The sequence below is a fragment of the Gopherus flavomarginatus genome, chromosome 4 (assembly GCF_025201925.1).
Source record: "Gopherus flavomarginatus isolate rGopFla2 chromosome 4, rGopFla2.mat.asm, whole genome shotgun sequence".
Lineage (NCBI taxonomy): Eukaryota > Metazoa > Chordata > Testudines > Testudinidae > Gopherus > Gopherus flavomarginatus.
The window spans coordinates 50061571-50087137 of NC_066620.1; the positions used below are offsets into that span (position 1 = coordinate 50061571).

Genomic DNA, 25567 nt, shown 5'->3' on the forward strand with positions numbered 1-25567 from the left:
GCCAGATAACATCACCGCCTCTACTGGTCCAGCTGAATGCCAAATACACCTGTAGTGTGAGACTGTGTGTGCACAAATACCTTTGTGCGTGCAAAAGACTGCCCCTTGCCCTCCTTGTGTATTCTTTTCCTTCCCCACCTCATTTCTTCTCTTTCCTCTCTCTCCTTTTGCCTTTTGTTTAATAAGCCAGCCGAGGCTGTATATTTTCCAACCCTACTGTAAGCCTGGGACCAGAGATAGGCAGGTAAAAGCAAGGCCCTAAACAGACTGATGCTGGTACAAGTTTGCCAGGTCTTGGAGTGGCTCATAAGCCTGTGTGCCTTGCCTGTGTTTCTCCAGCAGCCAGACTGCAAGTGAAAGTCAATGCCAGACACAGAAGCTAAATATTCTATCTTTGCTGTTCTTTTCTCTCTCCTCTTGTGTGTTTGTGTTTTGTTTTGTCTTCTAGGAAATGCAATCAGACTTTAACATCAACAACAGCAGTTCCAGCCCATTTTGACTAACTTTTTCTCTTTTCCCCAAAAAGGTCATTAAAGAGACTGTAAAACAAGGGCTTTTTTCTTTGTGAAGACTCTCTACAGGTAAAGGGGAAAGGAACAAGAGATGCTGTTATAATGAAAGCCTTATTTAATACTTGACATTTCAAATGCCTTAACTGTTTTTCCATCTTTTCTGTATCTTTAATAAAAGGTTAAGATGGTGTGTTTGCCACGGTGCTAAGCAGGCTGCTGTTTCTCTATCCCAAACCCTGGACCTTGTTTAAAACCATTTAATGTTGGACAGATTCAGGGTCATGTTAACACTTTTGATTCTTTGGGCCCTTATATTTAATCTAAATGAATACAGGAGCACTGAAATTTCTGTGTGCAAGTAGTGTTATGCATCCATACTCGCACACGTCCATACAAAATACAGTCACATATATTAGATAATATATACTGGGGTGGGCTTGAAGCAAAATTCCAAATTCCCAATCTTTGTGTGAAATCCAAATCTGGAATTTTGTGACAAGTCCCATCACTAATTCATACAGAGATCGAGAAACACAGCGGATGAGCTCCTTGGCTTTCACTAAGAACGTGCTCCAGCAACACAAAACTGTCACAGGTAGCCAAGTATTTCCTCAGCATAGGGGAATCCATGGATGGTGACAGCAGACATAGCTGCACCATTCTGCAGATCCTCTGGGACAGCTCTTAGGGTGACAAGTACCTTTCCTTTCCTCCTCCCATCCCAAGCTGGCCACATATGAGCTTGGCACAGCTCAGGATTGAGCCCACTGCATTTCACTGATGAAGTGATCATTTTTTTCCAAGTGAACTTTATGTTACAAACTTGCAGCAGCAATTTGTGTGGTGATCTTATTTTTATGGTGATTTAAAATCTATACTACTTTTGAAAAATGTACAGCAAGTTGTTGCACTAAGTAAGATATGTCATCAGGACGCACTGAATACTGACCGAGTTTTAACACACGTGGTGAATTTCATATTTGTGCACAATCTTGTTAAAGGGGAATCTTGGGTGATCTTTCTCAGCAGGAAGGGCAGTGACTGTAACATGAGGACCTCTAGGTTTGCAGCCAAAGTGAGGAGAGAAAAAAAAACTTTTAAATATTTTCTCTAGAAAAACAAAAATGCAGGATGAGCATCTGATACCTGGGGTCAAAGGCTGAAAGCAAACACCCCTGAAAATTACCATTTGCCTCTTATGCTTCCTGCAAATATTTCTAGGTTGAGTTTTGTTTCATTTTATCACTGAAGTTACTGAGAGAGTAGTATATGGAAACAATACATCTTTGACATCAATGGCAACTCTTCTATTAAGCCCTCTTCTACAGTAGATGTGCATGAGTGGGAAAATCTTAAGAGTAACATAAGGGATTCTGAATAATATTACTAACTGATCATAAACAAGGTGCTCTGCTGAGGAAAAAGAAAGAAGATACTATCCCAGCTCTGACAAGACTTACAATCTAAAATCTATTATAGGCAAAACAGCTCAGATTCACAAAGCACAGGCTGACAGTCCACTCTCAAGCTGAGGCTGAACTATTTCTAATTTTTGTTATCTTAAACATCAGGGACCAGATCATATTGTGCTGGTGAAAATCTAGAATAACTCCAGTGACATCAATGGAGTAATTCCAGATAGACATGGGGAGCAGAATCTGATTGAGGGTTTATCAAACCTATGGAATTTATCTGGCACTCTTCTACCCATCACAAAGCATATGTTCATACAAAATGTATGTGGTTTATTTTAACATTTGGAAATTAGATCCATTCCATTTTAACAACAGAGAACAAACACTGCCTAGAAAAAATAAGACTGACCAAAATAGCTTAAGGTTTCTAACATCAGCCTATGTGCAAAACATGGAACCTAAAAGTTACTGACAAGAGATAGAATCACTAGGGGAGGAATGTCTTATATCTAAGAACAGGACATTAGTCTTTCAAAGAGCTTCCCATCCTTACCTGATACAGTATGCTGCATTCTGCCTATGGTGTCTGTGTATATAAGCCCTTTCCCACTTTGACTGATCTGATACTCTCTGATGATGCCATTTGGTTTCCTGGGTGCTATCCAGCTCAAATGCAATGCTGTTGAGCTCAAAGCTGTGACGGCTGGTGGCTGAACGCTCTCTGGGACTCCTTGGACAGTGACTGCAACTACCTGAAGACATATGAATTAAACAGCAATTTACTGTAATAGTACACTAGATACCACGATCAATGAGAATGTCACTTTTGTTTTAAAATGTTGTTGCTTGGTCTGGCATATCATTACCATGGGCCTCAAGAACTAGTTACATTCCCCACTCCTTTTTACACAATGAAATCTGACCTTGAATGCATTATATAAGCCTATGTCTACAATTTATCACAATATGTTTACAACATTTCACTGTAGTGTATAGCATTGGGTGAAACAGCAAAATCTGTCTTGCTAGAGAACTCTTGATAACTCTCTTCCATATGGTTTACCAGTGTCTTTGCATTTTAACAGCCTGATTTCATATATTTTAAACACCAATAAACACAGAAATAGACTTTTTTTGCATTCAGTATAGTCAGACCTTTATCAGTTCATAGTTTTTTGAATCTTTTCTAATGAACTCAAGAAGAAATCTGAAGCTTGGGATAATTTCGAATTCACTAAAATCTTTCTCAAAATTGAATATATATAGGCCAATTCTCCCTTACATCAGTTTTACACTGGTGTAACTCCACTGACTTCAATGGCGCTATTTCTGATTTACTCTGATTTGAGAGGAGAATCAGATCCTATGCTCTTAGAGAATCATGTCTTTTTATTAGTACCACTATGTGTGAGTTTTATTATGCTGTAAGCATATATATGCCTTCTACACTGGCTTAATGTAAGTGAGGGTGTCACCCTCTAGTATCTAGCCTCAATGACTATAAGAGCTGGCTACTTAGTTGCAGCTAACAGGACCTGAACAGCTCTGTGTAAACTTGAAAGCTCGTCTCCCTCACCAACAGAAGTTAGTCCAATAAAAGATAGTACCTCACCCACCTTTTCTCTCTGGGACTATTTCCTTGTACTTTTGGACTGAGGCCATGTCTACACTTACAGTTTTGCAGCGCTGGTAGTTACAGCTGTGTTAGTACAGCTGTATAGGGCCAGCGCTGCAGAGTGGCCACACTTACAGCAACCAGCGCTGCAGTGTGGCCACATTTATAGCACTTCCAGCGCTGTTGGGAGTGGTGCATTGTGGGCAGCTATCCCACAGAGCACCTCGTCCCATTTCGGCGCTGTGGCTTGTGGGAAGGGGAAGGAAGTGTGAGTGTCTTTCCGCTTCCTGTTCCAACGCCCCGTGGTGCTTTGCTACACATTCCGAGCAGTTTGGCGGCATTGTGATTCTACAGCGCTTTTTCTGCGATTTTTGTTATAAATGGAGCCTGAGCAGCTGACGACCTTATTGATGAATGTTGCCAGCACATCACGCATGGCAGTGGAGCTATTCCTTCAGCTGCAAAGTGAGAGTGACAGTGACAGTGAGGAGTCAGACGATGATATTGAATCGCCTCACTGTGAAGACAGTAAATTGCTTGTGGCAGTAACAGACGTGCTCAGCTCCGTGAACCGGCGCGTTTGGGCTTGGGAAACCAGCACTCAGTGGTGGGATCACATCGTCCTGCAATCCTGGGATGACGAGCAGTGGCTGCAGAACTTTCGGATGAGAAAAGCCACTTTCGTGGCACTGTGTGCTGAGCTCGCCCCTACCCTGCGGCGCAGGGACACGAGATTGAGAGCTGCCCTGCCAGTGGAGAAGCGGGTGGCTATAGCAATCTGGAAGCTGGCAACTCCAGACTGCTTCAGATCGGTGGCGAACCAGTTTGGAGTGGGAAAGTCCACCGTTGGAATGGTGCTGAGGCAAATTTGCACAGCCATTAATTGCACCCTGCTAAGAAGAACCGTGACTCTTGGGAACGTGCAGGACATTGTGGATGGCTTTGCACAAATGGGTTTCCCTAACTGTGGAGGGGCAATAGATGGGACGCATATTCCTATTCTGTCACCACCCCACCTGGCATCAGAGTACGTTAATCGCAAGGGGTATTTCTCCGTGGTTCTGCAAGCGCTTGTGGATCACCGTGAGTGTTTCACTGACATTTACTCAGGATGGCCTGGAAAGGTGCACGATGCATGCATCTTTAGGAACAGTTCCCTGTTCAGGAGGCTGAGGGCCGGGACTTTTTTCCCAGACCGCAAGATCACAGTAGGGGACGTCGAAATGCCCACTGTGATCCTTGGAGACCCCGCTTACCCCTTAATGCCCTGGCTCATGAAACCATATACAGGGAAGCTAGACAGGAGCAAGGACCGGTTCAACTACAGGCTGAGCCGGTGCAGAATGACTGTGGAGTGTGCTTTTGGCTGTTTGAAAGCCCGCTGGCGCTGTCTTTATGGGAAGCTAGATTTGGTGGAAAGCAGCATCACCGCTGTTATATCCGCGTGCTGTACCCTCCATAATATTTGTGAAGGGAAGGGTGAAAGTTTCAGTGAGGAATGGACCTCCGAGGTTCGACGCCTAGATGATGAGTTTGCTCAGCCAGAGAGCAGGGCTAATAGGGAGGCCCAGGAAAGGGCCTCAAGGATTAGGGATGCTTTAAGGGAGCAATTTGATGCTGAGAGCCAACAGTAATGTTTGATGCATTTGATGTGCTTTGCTTTACCTTGATGTATAATATTTACCACTTCCAGCAATAATATAAGGTAGTGAAAAAGAAAAAAACCTTTATTCAGCATACAGTACATAACAGGCAAGGGGGTTGGGGTGGTGGACTGTACATTCACAGGTTTGAATATGTCCTATTTTGATCACTATTCAATGTCTGCTGCACTTCAGGATTACTATGCTGCAAAATAATGGGGGTGGAGTGAACAGGGTAAGAATTATAGTTATCAGGGCTGGTAGGTGATCGTACAGGTGTTGGGGGCAGCTGGGGATAATAAGGAACTGGCTGCTGGAGAAAGTTGTTTTGTGGAAATACTGGGGAACAAGGAAGAGGGCTTTAGGAGGGCTGTGGGTTACAACGGTACATATTTGTCTGCATGGCTACAAGAGACTCGAAAGACTCAGTTTGGCGAGCCAGGAGGCTTATCATCTGCTTTGTGGTTTTTTTGGCAGACAATTCCTTTCTCCTGCTTTCTGTTTGCCTCCATTCATGTACACTCTGTCTCCATTCATACATCTTCTCTCTCCATTCCTGTGTCTTCCTACTTTCTCTGCTGTAGTGGCTCATAACAGATTTGATCAATTCCTCTTTTGATTTTCTAGGATTCCGTCTCAAGTTCTGCAACCTACGTGAGGCCGGTGATCCGGCTGCAGTAGTCAAGGTCACTAGAAAAAAGAGAGATAGAACCATGTAATACACAGAGGCTACATTGTTTATCATCACACTTTGAAGGACTTTTTAGACTTTTGGTAGCATCCTTCTCACATACCTCACATAACACAGAGAGGGCAGGGAAGCTACGTCATGGCAAGCAATGGGGTGAGTGGTTTTGCCCCGATTTCCCCTTGGGAGTGGGAATTGACCAATGGGTCACTGGGGTTTATCAGCAATGGGTACAGGAGGTAGCTGGTGTCCTGAAGAGGGGACAGTAGTGAACAGGAAGGTGGTGAGCTGCTTGGGGGGGGGGGGGTTGTTCTTTGGTCTGCGTTCACGCCGTCCTGCTGGTGAGGGCGGGGGGAAGCACTGCGGTGCTGGATGCCTGCTTGGAGGGGGGGTTGGGAACACAGGAGCACACCGCGGTGCTGGATGCCTGCTTGGAGGGCGGGTGGGGAACACAGGAGCACACCGCGGTGCTGGATGCCTGCTTGGAGGGGGGTGCATAACACCGGAGCACACCGCGTGGATGCTTACGTGCTGGGAGGGGGGGTTGGGAACACCGGAGCGCACCGCGGTGCTGGATGCCTGCTTGGAGGGGGGGGGGTGGGGAACACAGGAGCACACCGCGGTGCTGGATGCCTGCTTGGAGGGGGGGTGGGGAACACAGGAGCACACCGCGGTGCTGGATGCCTGCATGGAGGGGGGGTGGGGAACACAGGAGCGCACCGCGGTGCTGGATGCCTGCTTGGAGGGGGGTGCATAACACCGGAGCACACCGTGTGGATGCTTACGTGCTGGGAGGGGGGGTGGGGAACACCGGAGCGCACCGCGGTGCTGGATGCCTGCTTGGAGGGGGGTTGGGAACACAGGAGCACACCGCGGTGCTGGATGCCTGCTTGGAGGGGGGGTGGGGAACACAGGAGTGCACCGCGGTGCTGGATGCCTGCTTGGAAGGGGGGTGGGGAACACAGGAGCACACCGCGGTGCTGGATGCCTGCTTGGAGGGCGGTGCATAACACCGGAGCACACCGCGTGGATGCTTACGTGCTGGGAGGGGGGGTGGGGAACACCGGAGCACACCGCGTGGCTGGCTACGTGCTGGGAGGGGGGGGGTTAACAACAGAGCGCCATGGGCTGGGGAAACGCGAACCTGGCGCCCTGCACTCAAGTATCCCTAAACTCTCAACAGGGTTTCCTACTGCCAGACATATCACTGCTGCCTGTTACCTGGGAAGAGAGGGAGGGTCTTTTACAGGAATGTGGATACCGCCCTGGCCCCTATGCAGCTTGCCTGTGTGCAGCCATGGTCCCCCCACCCCTCGCTGCACAGTGGATCAGACGAGTTAGCCTGACCGGGACAGGGACCACGGTGGCTCTCCCGATCAACTTGAGAAAGCAACTTGCAAACGCTCTTGCTGCAACTTTTCAAGAGATTACCGAGGCAGATTACAGAGACGTGATAGAGCAAATCAATGGGCTATTCCATGTTTAGGCATGCATGCAGGCAGCCATAACCAAAACCCTCCTCTCCCAAAACATAAAAATCTACTTACCCCGAGCACGATCCTCAGTTTCTTCCTCACCATCAACTTCCAGCTGCTGCGACTGGCTAGCCTCCTCCTGGCTTGAGAAGAGCTCCTGGCTGCATGTGTACTGGGACTCCGGGGTGTCTCCCTCCACGCCAGTAGCCTCACTGTCGCCGTCCTCTACAACCTCCCCCACTTCTCCCTGCTCTGAACTCTCCATCGTGCTCCTAGGATTGGCAGTGGGGTCACACCCAAGTATGGCATCCAGCTCCTGGTAAAAAGGGCAGGTCGTGGGGGCAGCTCCTGAGCGGCGATTTCCCTCAAGAGCTTTGCAGTAAGCACTCCTCAGCTCTTTAATTTTGACCCTGCACTGCAACGCGTCCCGTTCATGGCCCCTTCTCATCAAGGACTGCGATATCTGCCCATAGGTATCATAATTTCTCCTTCTGGAGTGCAGCTGTGCTTGCACAGCCTCCTCTCCCCAAACACTTATGAGGTCCTGCAGCTCTGCATTGGTCCATGCTGGGGCTCGTTTGGTGCGTGGAGGCATGGTCGCTGAGTGATTGATTGACTAATTGCACTCCACACCTGGCAGAGCAAACAGGAAGGGGATTTTTAAAATTCTCGGGGCATTTAAAGGAGGGGTCAGGTGAGCCCAGGGCAGTGGAGTTTGCATGATTACCAGAGAGGCTTCTAAGGTATGCTGAGATACCTGCTTATGCCACGGAGGTCAATAAAAACGCTGGTGGGTGTCTACACTTGCTGACCAGCGCTGGATCACCAGCGCTGGATCCTCTACACCCGAGGCTCGACCGGGTGTACAGCCAGCGCTGCAACCAGGGAGTTGCAGCGCTGGCCGTGCTGTGCAAGTGTGTACACCACCTAAGTTGCAGCGCTGTAACCCCCACACCAGCGCTGCAACTCTGTAGTGTAGACAAGGCCTCAGATTTGCAAAGCTACTTTGGGGTTTTGGATTCCCAATTTGCCTATGTGGGTTTAAAACACTCAGTCTTGATTTTGAAGGTCCCAGGTTCAATTCCCACTGATGACTTTGCTGGTTACACATGTATGCATAGCTGTGATTTTTTATACTTACAAAACATCGTAAGTCACTATTCCTCATCTCTGCCCCAGAGACCCTATACTGTAACTCAGACAAAACTCAAAAAAGAGACACATGGACATCATTGGCAAGGAAGATTTCATTGAACAAATGTGTTTTTGAAGGTCAGGGGGAGAAAGAAGGCACTCTGTAGAGAAGAATCTGGAAGTTGTTACACAATAATGGGGCGACACAAGAGATGTTGTTACTTGGTAATGGGGCAGCCTGAGCGATGGTGTGAAACAGACTGGTAAAAGGAGCAGTAACAAATCGAAAGAGAGAGAGCAAGAGTTAAAAATAATAGGTGATGTATGCACGATGTGCAGGAGCTGAAGGTGAGAATGAAGAGCCTGAATCTAATGCAGGAGCAGGAAGAAAGTGAAGGGATCTGGTGAGAAGTGATGCAGTTGGAACAGTACGAGAAGAAGAGGATGTTGGCCGTAATGTACAGGCTAGAAATGGGAGAAATGAGCTATGGGGAGACCGGAGGAAAGGAGGTTATAATAATCCTGGTGAGAAACAACAAAGATATGAATGGATTTAGTCTTATTGTTTGGAAATGAAGCATATCCTCAACACTCTCATATAGGTTTGGCCAAGGACGAAGCTCCCTGTTTACCTTAAATCTGTATATCTCACTTTCCATATCATATAATTTCAGATTTACAAAGACTGAGGTACAGTTGAGTGCCTGGGTCTGCTTGTGCCAAAAATCAACAATTTGGAATTTTAAGATGATCACGTGAAGGGGCTGAATTAAAAAAAAGTCACGTGGTTACTGATGTTTCCATCCCATTCAACCCATAATCTTAATTAAATTCTTCGAAAAAATGCCTTTCCAATGGCATTTTTATGATACCTCCTCAGCTATTAAAATTCTACTACCAGTCCTAAGAAGACCAAATCACCCACCTTGCTACTGTCTGTGCAACCAGCAACAGTACAGGCTCTCAGCTGATATGAATATTCTTGGTATGGCTGGATACCACCTGTGTCTGTGAAGCTCAGTTCTCTTCCTCTAAAACGCTCAATCCCATTTCGGAGAACAATATAGTGAATGATAAGACCTTATGATAAAGAGAAAGTTTTCTGTTTTTGTTAGCTCAGCAACACTGGATCATAGCATTTCACATCTTTCACACAGAAAATATGACAGAGAACCTGGTAGGACCAGGGCTGGCTCCAGGCAGCAGCGCAGCAAGCAGGTACTTGGGGCAGCCAATGGAAAGGTGTGGCACGTCCTGCTCTTCAGCGGCAATTCAGCAGCAGGTCCCTCAGTCCCTCTCAGAGGAATGGACTTGATGCCGAATTGCCGCCGAAGAATGAAGCCTCAGAGCTTCCTGCAGTGGGGGGAGGCACTCAGGGGTGGGTCTGATCTCCCCCTGAGAGCAGCTGTGCAGAGGAAGGACAAGTCCTGTCCCTCCCCAGCCTGGTGGGGACTTGCAGTTAGAAGTCCCTCAGCTGGGGTACTCCCAGCAGCAAGGGGGAGATCAGATTTCATGGGGAAGGGCTTATTTCATGGTCCATGACACTTTTTTCATGGCTGTGAAATTGGTAGGGCCCTATAGATAGATAATAAACCAGGTCTCTTCCTGACGATCTTATCATCTAACTTTATTTGTGATGAGTGAGAATAACAAACAGACAAACCAGGGTGAAGGTCTGAGGAAGAACAAGTATGAAAATAATATCACCATGTTTACTCAGTATAGGCACATTTTGATGACATTTAACTTGATAGCTCAGTGGTTTGAGCATTGGCCTGCTAAACCCAGGGTTGTGAGTTCAATCCTTGAGGGGGTCACTTAGGGATCTGGGGCAAAAATCTGTCTGGGGATTGGCCCTGCTTTGAGCAGGGGGTTGGACTAGATGACCTCCTGAGGTCCCTTTGAATTCTGTGATAATACACTTAAGACAGGTTTCAGTGTATAGAACAGTTGATCTAATACATTTAACTAATGTCATGTTGAATAACAGCGCATACAGTTTGTGCTTTTAAGAATACCATTTGGTTGAAGAGGTTCTTTCCAATTTAGAAATATTATGTCTTCCCGATTTTCTGCTTTGGTCCATTTTGGTGCTCTTACACCCCGAGGCACATCTTGCTGAGTGCTAGCCCTGCCAATTTCGCTGAAACCTCTTCCATAGCTGTTCCATGCAGCCACCCTGTACTCATATGTAACGTAGGGCTCTAGATTCAGGTCTAAACAAAGAAAATTAGACATTAGTCATCTCAATTTTGTATTAAAATACACAAGAAGAAATGTTACGTAGTTATATCTATTTGTGCTTCAAGACAGGCAAATGCTTCAGTTCTTTCCTCAGTCAGGGCCTAAATAAGTTCTGCTCCCACAGAAGGCAATGGCAAAACTTCCATTGACTTCAGTGAAAGCAGGATTGAGCTGTAAGTGTTCAGTCACCTTGTAACTAACCATCAGTTTCATGGGCCTAAATTACTACCCAAGTCCCGTCAGACAGATTACTTTACAAAGCAAGCTTCCTCACTATAACAACAGAACAGCTGATGGTGCCTAGTGCAGAACCTTTCATTCCAGAGTGATTTAGAAAACCAAGGATCGATCTCATTCCCTGTACCTGTAAATGAATATCTATTGGGGCCTCCACTGTAGATAGTCTCTTCTGAAGTTGGACATACACCGTCATTTGCCTCCTTTTCTGTAGCATTCTGAGAGCCTTTAACCCAAGCACAGACGTGGGCAGTTGAGTTAAAGTCACATCTTCCGCAATACGCTGTTGCTTTCATGGATACAGGGCACAGGGTGCTGGCTTTGCATTCTTCTTTTACCTAAGGAATGTACACCATTTTAATCAAGAGATATAAAGAAGCTTAGTCCTACCTTCCTTACGTCCTAAAAAGAGATTTGACAATGAAAATGTCACCATTTCAATGCCCTTTTGAACAAATATCTTGATTTAATTAAAATTAAAAGAGCTGACTCAGCCATTCAGCCATGTTGAGTGCCATGCTGTTTACAGTGTGCGTGAGAACCTTTCATAATAGGGCCTATCTGTTCTTCTTGGACATTAAAGTTCCCAGGGCATTTTTCAAAAGCACTGGGGATTGTCCTGGTTTCCTTGCACTAAAACATCACCAAATCTCACTCACGGGAAGCTCAAATAGCTGGGCTTGCCTTGCATAACAGAAGGGGAGTCTACAAGGCCACAGAAGGGACAGGATCTTCCTACTCAGGTTACATTTCCCATTTTTTGCAAGTGCTATTGTCCAATGGATGGGTGTCAACAGATTTCCAGTCTGCATGCTAAGTTGTGCAAGGACACACAGGTAATGTCCACAAAAGAGATCTTTGCAGCATGCGATGAGTGAGGAGGACCCCACACATGGGCAATACAAAATGTGCCCCCAAATGGAGGCATGACAGGATTTAGCCCATATAGAACAATCCATAGAACTGTAAATATACATTTAATACCTACCTTTATTTCCTGAATTTTAATGGAAAAAGCCATACGGAAGAGAGCAATAACTCTAGTAATGTACAGAGAGCTGCAGGAAGGAATGAACTGTTCCTGTAAATATTGTTGCATACTAAACTAAAAGCGTTCAAAAGGAAAACAAATAGATGATATTTGATGCTTCCTTAATTTATCCTATGAAATACTTTTGCTGGATGCTTATAAAATATTAGATAAAGTTTATTCTCCAAACTTAGCAGTTCTTACCAAAATTACTTTGATACATATCACAGGTCAGGTCCTCAGATGATGTAAATCATAGCTCCAGGAGATGGCCCTTAATTTCAACCCTTTTTAATATTAGTATTTCTGTCTTTGCTATACAGAGATTGCCATCCATTATGGTGAAAGAAAGATACATATATTAAAAATATATAGTTTCCTGTGGTTTTACTTTAATGTGATTTTTGTAAGTAAATTCTACCAATTCACAAATGACAAAAGGTCCATAAATTCACCAGAATATCTGCTAAGGGGCATATTTAGCAGGTGATGTATCAGATGCTTTAATCAGCACTTCCTGTCACGAAAAAATTAATAATTTCTAAATCGTTTCAGTTCTGTAGGGTTCAAAATTGATCTATTTTCACTTTGTAATTTTTTAAATCAGAACTGTTCTTGAAACCATTTTGTCAATATTTCTGATGTTTTCAATAAAAGTTTTCATAAAAATTCTATACATTTTTATTGCCAACATTTTGTTAAATATAAAAAAAAATGTGAAATTTCTCCTTTCCAAAAAGGACCTTTTTTCACAGATAAAATTTTGGTTTAAAAACTTTCAACCAGCTCTCACGGTATATGAAGAAAATATTGAAATTGTATCTTCAGCTAAGTTGTGTATTTTAAAAACCAGTGGGTTTTAAAACAGCTCCTATGGTCTCAATTCTGCAAGATACTGAGCACTCCTGTAAGAAGCTGCTTGGAGTTGCAAGACTGAGCATTATGAATCTATAAGGATCAACGCTCTTGGTTTTGTTGCTTTTTAGGGATCCTGCCTCCACAGAGTGCTTTGTAGAAGTGGGTTAGATGTTTTCTCTGGATATCTGTTCCATTATTTTGCTAGGGATTGAAGTAATACCTATGGATCATCAATTGTTAGGATCACTCTTTGTACCTTTGCTTTCCTCCAGTTTTCTGGCACTCCCCCAGTTTGCATGATTTTTCATTATTAGTTATTAAAAATTCAGTTAGGTCAATAGCTAATTTTCTTATTTCCATCACCCCTACCCCAGAAGCAGATTCCCGGGGTGAGAACTCTAAGAGGCATGACATTTGGTCCAGCTGATTTATATATTTTTACACTTTCTAAGTAGTTCTCCATCTGTTATTTTTAGAAGTCATTCCAACTATTTTGCTACAAATTTTCTTGTTAAAAACCATTGTAAACAGATTTCAATGTCGCTGCCATTTTTGAGTGATCATTTAATTTCATTCCCCCACCTTCATTGAACAATCTATTAGATGGAAGTCTTTTCATATTTCTATTCATGTCACTGGAGAGAGAGTGTGAGCTAGTGGTTACAGCTAGGGACTGCGAGTCAGGACTCCTAGGTTCTATTCTCAGCTTACACACTGACTTGTAGTATGACCTTGCACAAGTCTGGTCAAATTTTCAAAGGCGACCAGTGATTCTTGGTGCCTTAGTTTTTGGGATACCCTTATTTAAACACCAAGGGCCTGATTTTTAGCAGTGTTGAGCATATGCACTGTGAATGCTCAGCACCTGTGAAAGTTAGGCTCAAAGTGTTTGATTTCCATGCTCCAAATCACTGACCATTCTTGAAAATGTCATAATTAATCAATCTGAGCTTCAGTTTATACTTCTGTAAAATAGAATTACAATTATCTGCCTAAAAAGGGTGTTGCATGGCTTAATTATAATTGATTTTGATTAAATGCTTTGAGAATCCTGAGAGGAAATGTGTAGAATAAATATCATCATCACATCATTGTAATGGAACATGCCCTGATTCCAATGAAGTCAATGCCAAAGTTCCCACTGAGTTCAATAGGATTCAATTTAGTCCATGAAAAACATATCAGCATTGTGTTGTGTGTAAAGTTAGCTGATATGGTACAGAATCATATTCAACATCCGCGTGGTATTCGCTATAGCAAAAAAAAATATTGCTACTCAAAAATTCTTACTCAGAAACAATGAACAAGAACCCTGTCCAAATTGGGATGTATAGGGATATTTCCATAATAAATCTTTAGTCACTTCAGTTTCTATTCCCACTCAAGTAGTGCCAATAAGTATCAACAATGGTCACACAACTCAAACTTGCTATTCATGCCAACTCTGTTGGCATGCCAACTTTTAGCCCTTATACTAATCTGAAGTGCCGGGCAACACTTCACAAGAAGCAGCTAATCATTATTAATTCCTTTTGAATTCATTGCAATAACATCAATCATGGTGAACTCATTCGGTATTAATATGGATGTAATGTGAAAATGAATAATGCACACAGGAGTTTTTATATTCCTATTTAAGAAAAATAGTTATGAACAATGTATTTCTCTGTCCATTGTCAAATCAGAGCCACTGAGAGGTTTTCTATCAATTACCTTCATCATCATTCCAGCTGAAATCTTGTCAGAGCAAACATATTTCAAAGGATTATATCCAACTCCATTACAGCATTCCTCGCTCTTCGGAATAAGTTCAGTCTCACAGCATTTTCCTGGCACTGGGTCAGTCTTTTTAGCATGTGCTTTAGACTCACCACTGGAAGCTGAACAACATATGATATCTGACATATTCCCATATTCCTGACCACAACAGAACATCCCTGCAACAATAAAACATTATATATTAATATGAACGATGGCCGGGGGTGGGGAAGAAAGGGAAATAGCTGAGACTAGTATGCAGTTGAGCATAAAAATGTCACACTGAGGCAGCTGCTGGAATTGTGCAGAGAGAAACAAAACTGAGATTCAGGTCTGAAGGTGAGGTGACTGAACTGAGAGTCCTTATTCCCAGATGTACCTGAAAACAATTAACAAATAGAGAAAATCTCTAGAATCTCCTCACTTCTTGTGAGCTGGTGTGTGAACTCTGCTATGAAATACTGTATATATGGATGGTATCTTACATGCTAAGTTAAAGACAGACAATCAATGATCAGCTAATCTAGAATGAGGAAATTTAGTAACCCCCTGATGGCATTCTTTTGCTTTTAGGCACAGGTGTACTAAATATGGGCTCATTCACCTTCAAGTGGCCCTTAATCAGGACAGCCAGTTAACTAATGGTTAGATAACAAGAAAAATAGCCTTCTAAAGAAAGTTGAGATACATATTTTGTGCCCCATTATATTGGCTTGTACTGTGTATATAACACTAAGTGAAAAGACCTTCAAGGTACCAACAACTGTGATTCAGTTCTCTCTCTTTTAAAAGTTGTAATATCTTTTCTTGTTTTTCATTTCTATATTGGAATTAATAATCACATTTTATTTCATTTTCTTTCCCTTTTTTAAAAATTTCTTTTTAAATAAAAATATTTTTGAGTGATGAAAACATTAAAAGCACCCAAAATCAGGGCAAATGTTCATATATTTTCCATGCACAATTACTCATTTGTAAATTATTTGTTCTGATATTGTCCCTCTTCCCCAAAAGGGAATGTGTAAATTTTATCTCAGGGAAAATTTTTCTGAAAATCCTTTAAAATTAGGGATGTACACTAGGAAATGTCATTACCAACTCAACTATGATGGCATGAATTGTGCCATAATGAAAAACAGGACTACAATGTAAAATGAAAGCTAGAGTCAAAATAATTCATATTTGACTTGGTCTCTGAATTCTCCTAATCAGACATTTAAATGCAGCCTTGAGTTCCTTTACTGCCATTTATTGCAGCAATTCTTTTATAACAAGCCAGAGTCAATGCACACTGCTCTTTAAGGGACTGATCCTGAAAGCACCCACGTGAGTAATCCCAATCAAATCAACAGGTGTACTTAAGGTAGTAAAGTTATTTGTGTACATTATCTGTTTGCGGTATTGGGACCTTACATAGCAATCAAAATGCAAAAACCAGCCTTTTAAGAGTTGAATATTTTTCTTTCTTCTCTAAATAAATAAATGCAGACACTGACCCAATTCAATACTAATAACCAGCCATCTGATAGCTCTGAGGGACTCTTGACAGGCAAACTAAAATTTTGATAATGAACTGTTTTCATACTGAAAAAACAACAACTCTGCATTCTTTTGCTGAGAACCTCATCTTTGTTTAACTGAATTAAATTTTTTCAGCCAAGATTTTACTCACATAACAAGAAGTGACTCCCTTTCTAGTTTCTTTGGTAAACCATTACTTCTTTAATTATTATCAACCTTGTTCCAGTGTGATAAATTGCTAATTACTTAATACCCTAATCAGCGTTCATTCTTTGCACAGATAAACTGTGACAGCGCCATTAATTTAAATAGTAATTTCACTTAATGGCCAGAACGGCACACCAGATTTTTATGCAGCATTTTCTGAAGACTGCATCCATCACTGCAATATTCTGACATAAAGATGTCTGACGTGCACTAACTCACTTAGGGAGAGCAGATGTTGCAGAGCAGAGTTTGGTAGTAATTCCCATAGTGCATCACTTCAGCATGAATGAGCTGCAAATGCAGAGATAGACAATCTTTTGAAACTGCATTGCATAGCCTTTGACCTCTTTCTAATTTATCACATGTAGCACTTGACTCTTGAACCTTGACCTCGCAAATGTACAATTTTAAATATTCCCCAAGAAAAACAAAATCGGTCCATATCATATTGATGGATTGATTTACTTTCCAACACCTCTTCATACAATTGCTTAAAGATGGAGAATTTCCTTTACACTGTTTGCTTATTTTACAAAAATACTGATTACTAAATATTTATCTGCAAATCAGCTGGAATGTATGTGTCGTGTTTTTTATATGTATGTTTTACAGGCAGAAAATGCAGTACAGCATTGAGAAAATATATGGGCTGGAAAAGCATTTCTTGCTCATAGTGATTTCTGTCAACAATTATTTCATGTTCATCCCCACAACTGAAAGAATGTACAAACATAGCTGAGTAATGAATGACTAATTTAGTATAGCTGCAAAACCAATGGTTTCAAGAGGAAGAATGAGAATAAAAAGGCTTACGCTGCAAAGCCAGAACAGAGGATCAACAAAATACAGTCAGTGTACACTGCAAGCTATTCCAGAAATCCTTGGCTTGAAGGTGGATATTGTAGCTACCACAGATTGGGAATCACAGCTGTGCAGAATAGTGTATTTTGAGATTCTGGCCTAGGATCATAGAGATAATTTATCAGAGAAAATTGGAGAAATTATGAGGTGGTTTCTGGTCACTCTATGCTTAAGAACCACCATATGAAAACTTTGAATGCTTGTATACAATTGTGAGGCTAGGGGAGGATACATTGTATGCAGTGGTATCATTGCCAGTCTTTGCCAGTAGATGTCTCTATGGTCAACCCTGCTAGTAAAGAGCCAAAATGAGAAAGGGGAAAATGAAATAAGAAACTGGCGGGGGAGGGGGAGGGATAAATTCACAGCAATCTGAGATTGTAAGGGCCACTTGTCATAGCAGGATAAAGTCTCCAAAACAAGTTGTACAGAAGCAAACAGTAAATTGACAGCATACAAAAACTTAGCCAAATGTACATTAGAAACGTGGGTCCAGATTCTGCAAACATAACTTGATTTCAATAGAATTATTAATGTGTGGAAAGTTAAATATATGCACAAGTGCTTGCAACATTTGTTGACATTGATTTGCTTCCATTATACTTTTCGGAAAACAAACTCATCAATTAAAAAAAACTCACTCCAAGTTACCTTTTTAAACAAAACATTCAATGGCTAGATACAAAGCACAGCATCAAAAGCATTTCAGCTCTAGAATAAGGCCAAGCAGAGAATGGAACCATTATACAAGCAGCAATTCCCATTTTCTTAAGATACGTGCATTACGTTTTTCTGCGTGAGAATATTTTTTCGTTACAATCATAGGCACGATGGGGTGGGAGGTAAGTAGATTTTAAGGCTGGCTGGTACATTTTCTTTGCAAGGCTGAATTGCCACAAGAAATTAAGCACCAAGTGTACTGAGTATGATATATGAAAACATAGCCTATTTTATGTGTAGTTCAACAAAATAAGAATTTTTTTAAAACTGAGTAATTGTTGAACAAATTTGTCTTTCAAACATATGTGTGTGTCCAGTCTTATGCTTGCTCACAGCAAAATATGTCCTCACAGCAAATCTATGAGTGATGAAAAAGCTACCGATTTTATTCTTTAATAGCCAGAAATGTCATCTTGACCCATTTTCAAGAAAAACTGCATAAATGATAGAGCAATATAGGCAAACACTTATATAAAAAATAAAAAATGTTTAAAGGCTTTTAAAAATATATATTAAGAATAAAACGGTTAAGAATACACATGCAGTGAAATGAAGAACATGACTTTTATCCCAAGATACCTGTATTACACTTCCAGACAACTCATCTGCCCAGAGAGAGCAGTAAAAACATAAACGCTACCCCAGCAGTTCTGTTCCAACAGCATCTGTTAATTCACTCCATTTATAAAATACATATTGACAAAGACAACTGAACTGGGACCAGGGAGATTTGATTTGGTGTGAGAAAGTCAATTCAATGTGATTTTGTTAAAGGGCTCCTGCAGGCAAATAAAGGAGTTTAAGTAATAAAGTACATAAAGAGATGTTTTACGAGTCAGCCCCGTTTTGTGGCAGCTGCACAATGAGCTGCCATGCAAGAGAGTCTGGTACAGGAGTGATATTGTGTGATTTCTACGTTGATGTTGTGGAGCTGACAAGAAAGGATTGGGGTGACGAGGAGCAAAGCGGATGCTAGCTGTGTAATTCACTGGAATGGAACAAAGGCATGGGAACCACTGGAGAAAGCTGTGATGCTGTCTGGTTTAGCCCTTTTCCAACAATTATCACAATGGTATGGGAAATCCTATAGCTTTGAGTGAAGAATACATCTAATGTTACCATAGGGGTTGAAGTCGAAAGAACGCAGGTGAAGAAAGATGACCTGTTTTTGGTGGGGAAGGGCACGGGATGCCCAGTCCAAGGGGTTCATGAAGACTTATACTTTATGATACCTGACATCATGAGCTTGATTTTCAAGTCTGGGTATCAAAATTAGGGTGCTCATTCCACAGCTAAATGCTCTCACTGACATGTAGGTTGCCAAATACCTATTTTAGTCACTTCGGTAGCAATCTGGGCACACAAAAGTGGAACTGGGTGCTACAATTTAAGATTTCCATGCTTAAAAATTGGGCTTCCCTTCTAGATGACAATTAGTAAAGAATATTTTTCTTCAGACTGAAAACACCTACAATTAACAGGCTTTTACTTTTTCTCTGAATACTGTATTAAGAAGGATACTTGTACCGGAATACCTACTTATGGTTGTTAATAACAACTAGCTCTTCAATCTGTAGATCTCAATCTGCTTCACAAAAGAGGTAAGGATCCCTGCTCATTTACAGATGGGGGAAACACAATGGCAAAGCGATTTTCTTAAAAACAATGAGTCCTTGTGGCATCTTAGACACTAAAAAAATAATTTGGGCATAACTTTCATGGGCTATAACCCACCTCATCAGATTCATGGAGTGAAAAAAAGCAGGCAGGGAGAAATATACAGCACATGAAAAGATGGGAGTTGCCTTACCAAGTGTGTATGTGTGTGTGTGGGGGTCAGTGCTATCACGGCCAATTCAATTAGGGTAGATGTGGCCCATTCCCAAGAGCTGACAAGAAGGGGTGAGTATTACCTTTTTCCCCCTTTAAGATCTCAATTTTAGGTCACTGCAATTTTATGTGCAAGTGTTAAACTATCAGTCCTCCTGAAGCATGGGCTGAATCTATTCTATCAAACAGAACTTGATGTGTGACAGGTGGACTGGATACAGCGGGTGGGAACAGGTGATTTGATCTCATCACTAGATCTGATTATTTAAAAAAAGCTATGAGCTATCTTCTCCAGCCCCCGTGTGGGTGCACAAATGAGGGAGAGGGTTCAAATAGACTCATACCCTCTACTTCCTACTTGTTTACACCCAAAGACCCAGGAACAATGGAAATCCTTGTGCTGAGAGGCACGCAGATTTAGTACCACTCTCAGGACAGGTATCTGCCAGGGGGGTGGAGAGACGACTGGAGTGAGGCTAGACACAGAGAGGGGGGCAGATGGTGCACTCCTCTTGGTTTCCAGAAGCTCCAGGATGTGTTGTGCCTGCCTGAAGCACAGAACCTCCTGGAGGGAGGCTGTGCCCTGGCTTTAGGCCACAATGTAGCCCTGTATTTTAATACTAGACTATGTCACTTTTTTTCAAAAGGCAAAGAGGAGAGAGAGAGAGATGATAATGGGATGTGGAATGAAACGACCCACATCCCTGAATGCTCCTTCAGCAGGGTGGGGTGGGGAGGGAGTTAAGTCTTCATTTTAATGAAAGGGGCAAATCTACTGTACATCTACGTGCTTCATTGCAGAGTGGCCAATGTTGGACTAGGGCTGGGGAGGTGGAGAGCCATCCCTGCCCAGCCCTGGTTTTTCTATACAGTACATTTTGGTGGTAATGTCAGAGCTTACCTGGGAGTGGTCTGTGTACAGTTCCCTTGTCTCCGTCACCGCAGCAGATCAGGTCTTTGCTTACTAATTGCCCACCACAGCACTGGTGACTGAAGCCATCATGGAGTGATCCACCACAGCAGATCTGACTCCCTGACGTGGAATAAGGAGTACCCTGGCAGCAAGAGTCACCAACTCCAACCGAAACCCTGTTTTGTTCTTCATTAGGGCAGCACACTTCTCCTGTTAATTTAAGTATAAAATTGGTGATTTTGTGCATATGCGGCTATTGAACTCTATGAGAGAATTCACATTGACTGCAGTGGATATTGAATTGGGGTCATAGTCTATTATCTTTAAATACAAATCATTGCACATGAAAACACAGACTCTTTTGCACAGAGTCATTTACTATACTTCAGAGTGCTGTAACATTATAAATGCTTATAACACCATCACCACAAACACACAGGCACCAAAGCAGAGGCTAAGTTAGAGCTCTTTGAAATGAAATGGCTCATAAGACGTTTATTGCAATATAAGCAAGACAAAGTCTGCATAGAAAAGCAACATACTTTTCAAAAAGCTTCTATATTTGTAAGCACTTTAAGCTAGATTAGTGTTGGTTTGATACTTGTAGCATAGGCAGCCACAGAGTAATGAAGATTTCACTTTTGAAGGCTGCCAATTACCGCCATTTATGATGGTGGGTTTTGATAGGGTTAATTGTGCACCAGAAATGGAGAGGCGATTGCTAATTCATTCAACACAGGACACAAAGTAGCTATCAAATGGTAACAATTTTCACTCACTACCATTTTGGACTTGATTTGAAATAGTGACCTAAGAGTGGGGTTTCTATAGTATCTATCTAACCTGGAATACTTTGTGTGCCCAAATGCTGATACTGCAGGATTTGCAAAGAAGCAGGGGAAACGGAATAGGGATGATGGTAGTGTTCTGCTTTTCAGGACAGACAGCAATACTGACAAAGTATTTGGAACTCTCATTACTTTTTAAGCAACTTTCTCTTGTCCTTCTAGCTTCATTTTCCTTTGTGACAGACACAGCTCGAATCCTCTTCTCCCGAAAGAATGAGTGTTCCAATAATGACTTTAAACCCCATGTAGCTATTTATTGCGAGACACAAAATATGCACGGATGACATTCAAGGCAGAGTATTATTTCTCTTCATTCAGAATTCGCTGGTAGAAAACATGGCATGTGAGGGGTACTAGCATTATTTGTTTCACTCTGCTTAGAGAGTGCAACCTCCCATTTTAGCTCTGGGATACATTTTGGCACTTCAGCCTGCTCCACAGTCACAGAACCGAGACTTCCTAATTTGTAATCTCCATGCCATTAGCACAATATGCTGCTGTACATCTAGTGCCATCAAGCTGGCCAAACAACATCTGGGAAATATGTATGCTTAGAGAGTACCCTGTATAAATATCTTTATCAAATAAAGTCAACAATAAACAAAAAGACAAGAACAAATCTTTCCAGTATAATAGATATAATCTGTTTAGATACTTAGCTATACTTTTCTTCATTCCTCATAATCTAATTTAGTGACTGCACAGCAATAGGCCTTAAAACAGTGAATGTAGGTTACATCAGTTGGAAATAAAACTGTTTTTTGTAAAGGACTATTAGACATTAGACACAAAGGATCAGTAACCTTCTCATTAACCTCTCAAAATGGGATCCATTCCAAGCTAGGTTTGAAATGTTTTCTCTCTGAAAACTACCATGCAGTCTTACCAGTTAATTGTTATCTTTATCAAAGAATGACCCACATTAACATTTAGCTTGGGGTTATTAGCATATTTATAAAAAAAGAAAGAAAAATGACCAACATTGTTCATATTGCTGCCCTTTAGAATAAGAAAAAAAGAGGGAGAATGCACTTATTTAAAAAAAATATTTGCAAATCATGTACAAATATTCATGGCTTCACGCTTGAGGACTATGAGTGAACATGAAATATTTTCAGATACAAGATGCTTTGTGTCACTATTCTTTTCTTTCCTGATGTAAACAACATTAAGCTAGTTAACACAGACCACTGGATGGGGATAGAGGTCACAGAATATAATCTTCCCATTTCAGTACATTGAGATTAATGAGACAGCAAAATACTTTTCTCTGGTTTTTCTGAGAGAGCATTTTTCTGATGACATCATGGTAGACATTCTAATATTGGGATCTATGAATTCCTTTTCAAGGGACTGGCGCTCAAGATGTGCTGAACACTTCTGAGCATAGACAGTGCATGACATCTCATGGGTAATGCAAGCATTTTAGCTCCTGACCTATCAACTGCCTGCAAAGAGATTTGCGTACTAAACACCCACCAAAAAAATCTTTTTGAGGGCAACCAGGCCTACAGTCCTTGAATAAAAATCAGTATCCTACATGGGAAAAATACTTAAAAGTCATATTTCAGGAAAAAAAATACATTTGGGGTTTGCGAGCTCAAATTTTGCTTTAAAAACACATCAGAAAAGGTGAGAAAAGCAGCCTATCATAGTACATTACAATACTGCATAGGAGCTACCGGCTTTGGTCATTTATATGCCAGAAAATTAGGATGTGTCGGGGAGATTACGTGCATTTTAGCAATTAGGTGATTAGCTTCAAAGAACCCTTTCCTAATGTGATAACATAGTATTCCTGAGCTGCATTTCTAACTTTTCAATCCTGCATTGCTGTCCAGTCCCTAGGGTGAAAGTGAGTGGAGCCCTGGTACACTACTGAGACACCACTTCTCTACCTATCACTTCACCTAACAGTGAGAGCATCTGAGTGCTTGAAGTGATGGTCTGCACAGTCAACAAGTCTAGAGTTTAGGGAGTTCTCATCTGAGGTTCCAGAGGGTCTGTTATTTATTTTTCTGTAGGCTTCAGCTACACTATAATTTTAAACTGACATGGTAACCAATTAGCAATATGGTTGGCTCTAATGATGGTTTGTGTCAGCACATAACATCCTGGAGTGCGTGGCCTCGTAGATTTCTTTGCATCATGTTCTCTGGCTCGATCCTATGCTCATGTCACTGGTCAAGCTTGTATTGCCTTGAATGATGCAGGATCAGAACCTCTTTCCACAAGAGAGGCACTACGGGGCAGCTGCCCAGATTTTCCTAGATTGCACACATGCAAAAACAATTAGGCAATAGGGCTGTGTTGTCGAAAAAGCTGGTGTGTGCACAGAACTCATGTGTGTTTGTTGTAAATGGGTCAGATAAGCATGTCACAAGAGAGTCTGAGCATATTGGAGAGCCTCTTTAATCAAGCTTTTTCTGAGGAGTTGGGCTAAGTGGGGACTGTTCCGTTCCTTTTTGCAGGGGTGGAGTTTCTGTAGTACTGACATTTTATCTGTTTGTCTATCAAGTTATCTTTTTCATTATTTTCAAATTTGTAGTAGGTGCCTAGACAGAAGGATGATGAGTGCACAATATAAATCAAATGAACCAACCAATGAACTGGAGACCTAAGATATAGCAGTCAGGAGCAACAAGAAATATTTAATGTTCTCCCTTTATCCCCCCACTGTATACCCTAATAATGTTTACCGGTAAATAAGTGATATTTTAAATGTTAAATGGAATTTGAAATGGATAATTGGAAGCCTTCAATATGAAGTAGAATGTGAACATTTTACCAAGAACATGATTTATTTCCTGAAAATTAGAAACAAAGGCCCTTTTTAAAAGTAATGGTTACGTTACAAAAGTTACCTGTAACTTGTCATGTGTTTCACCTGAGAATTTTTTTAAATACAATAGTGTTCTGTTTATATGCACCATTAGTAGGAATTCCTTACAAAGAAAACCCCACACCATTTTGACAGTAATGGTGCTGTCCAGGGATCTGCAGAGATCTTCATGTTACTGAACAGTCCCATGGATTAAAAAAGATGACATACTTTCTGCATTTGGAGAGGGACTCTGCTGCAGCAGTATTAACACAAGAGCATCTGAGAAATGTTGAGCTTGCCACCCAACGTATATAGTTGCACTTCTCTGTACATATCACAGGTATGGAGGGACTAAAAGCTCTTGCTACAGGAGCAGGCAGGCAGACCACCACAACATTAAGTCACACAAAAGACATAGCACCACAAAATTGCCTGGCAGCATCCCCATTAAGCAGCAGTTGTTGCTGTTAAGTATCATTCATGTTAAATTTGTTTGGGAAACGACCCATTAGGAAGATCTATCGGTTAGGCATTTCCTGTGTAAGTAGAGCTGACCATTTTTAGGCAGCATTGCCCATTCCATGTCAGCACAGAACCTTTGCTCATCTATAAATGACATCAAAATCTCTATAAATGCTGAACATATTAATATGTAGTCACTTTCTTTGGTTTAAGAGGTACATCAACTCTACTGTGCAATTTTATTTCTTTCAAATGCTTGAAAGAAGTTGCCTCTTACCTGCTAATACCCTGGTGTAATAGCCACCACAGCACTGATACTTTGGTTGCACAGCATGTATCTGACCACCACAGCAAACCCCCAATGAATTAAGAATAAATGGAATGTACTTGTCCTCACAGCACTGGAAGCCAGGTTTATTGTTGTGCAGAATCCCATTACAACACACCTAAAAGTAGTTTAAAAAACAGAAAGCCAATATCTGTTAAACAAAACATAATGCACTCGCTGACAAAACAATGTATACGAAAAATGTGTACAATAAATCCTAGCTCTGATGTTAATATGAATGCAGACAAACAAAATGCAACACGGCTAAAATCCTGTGCCCTCCAGCATTATTAGACTTCAGTAAACTACTGTTCATCTGACAGAATGTTGCTATTTTGTGGCCTTCGACCATGCTGCACCTTAATAAAATACTCCATTGATATGAACAGGGCCACCCGGGGGGGAGGGTGCGGTAACTGGGGCAATTTACCCCAGGTCCCAGGC

At 41.8% G+C, this 25567-nt stretch overlaps 2 protein-coding genes across 2 annotated transcripts in view; both read right to left on the reverse strand.

Annotated features, from left to right (window-relative positions):
* Positions 1-25567, reverse strand: part of USH2A (usherin) — a 570592-nt gene that overhangs the window by 107090 nt on the left and 437935 nt on the right. The window contains exons 48-54 of the mRNA XM_050950274.1: positions 25073-25241; positions 20650-20871; positions 14565-14788; positions 11091-11301; positions 10501-10698; positions 9408-9562; positions 2481-2679 (exon numbers count right to left, since the gene is read on the reverse strand). Of these exons, the coding sequence (XP_050806231.1) occupies positions 2481-2679; positions 9408-9562; positions 10501-10698; positions 11091-11301; positions 14565-14788; positions 20650-20871; positions 25073-25241 (1378 nt within the window). The remainder of the gene's footprint in view (positions 1-2480; positions 2680-9407; positions 9563-10500; positions 10699-11090; positions 11302-14564; positions 14789-20649; positions 20872-25072; positions 25242-25567) is intronic.
* Positions 5287-7985, reverse strand: LOC127049461 (zinc finger and SCAN domain-containing protein 29-like). Its single transcript, XM_050950254.1, has 2 exons — positions 7421-7985; positions 5287-5875 (listed from the first exon to the last, which is right to left on the reverse strand). The coding sequence occupies exons 1-2, from the start codon at positions 7941-7943 to the stop codon at positions 5547-5549; spliced, it is 852 nt and encodes a 283-aa protein (XP_050806211.1). The 5' UTR covers positions 7944-7985; the 3' UTR covers positions 5287-5546.

Bases quoted from the DNA above. Each gene is read 5' to 3' on its own strand.
- LOC127049461 (XM_050950254.1), bottom strand. From the start codon at position 7,943: ATGCCTCCACGCACCAAACGAGCCCCAGCATGGACCAATGCAGAGCTG. The intron at 5,876-7,420 runs GTAAGTAGATTT...TCTTTTTTCTAG, and splicing joins AACTGAGGATCGTGCTCGGG to TGACCTTGACTACTGCAGCC.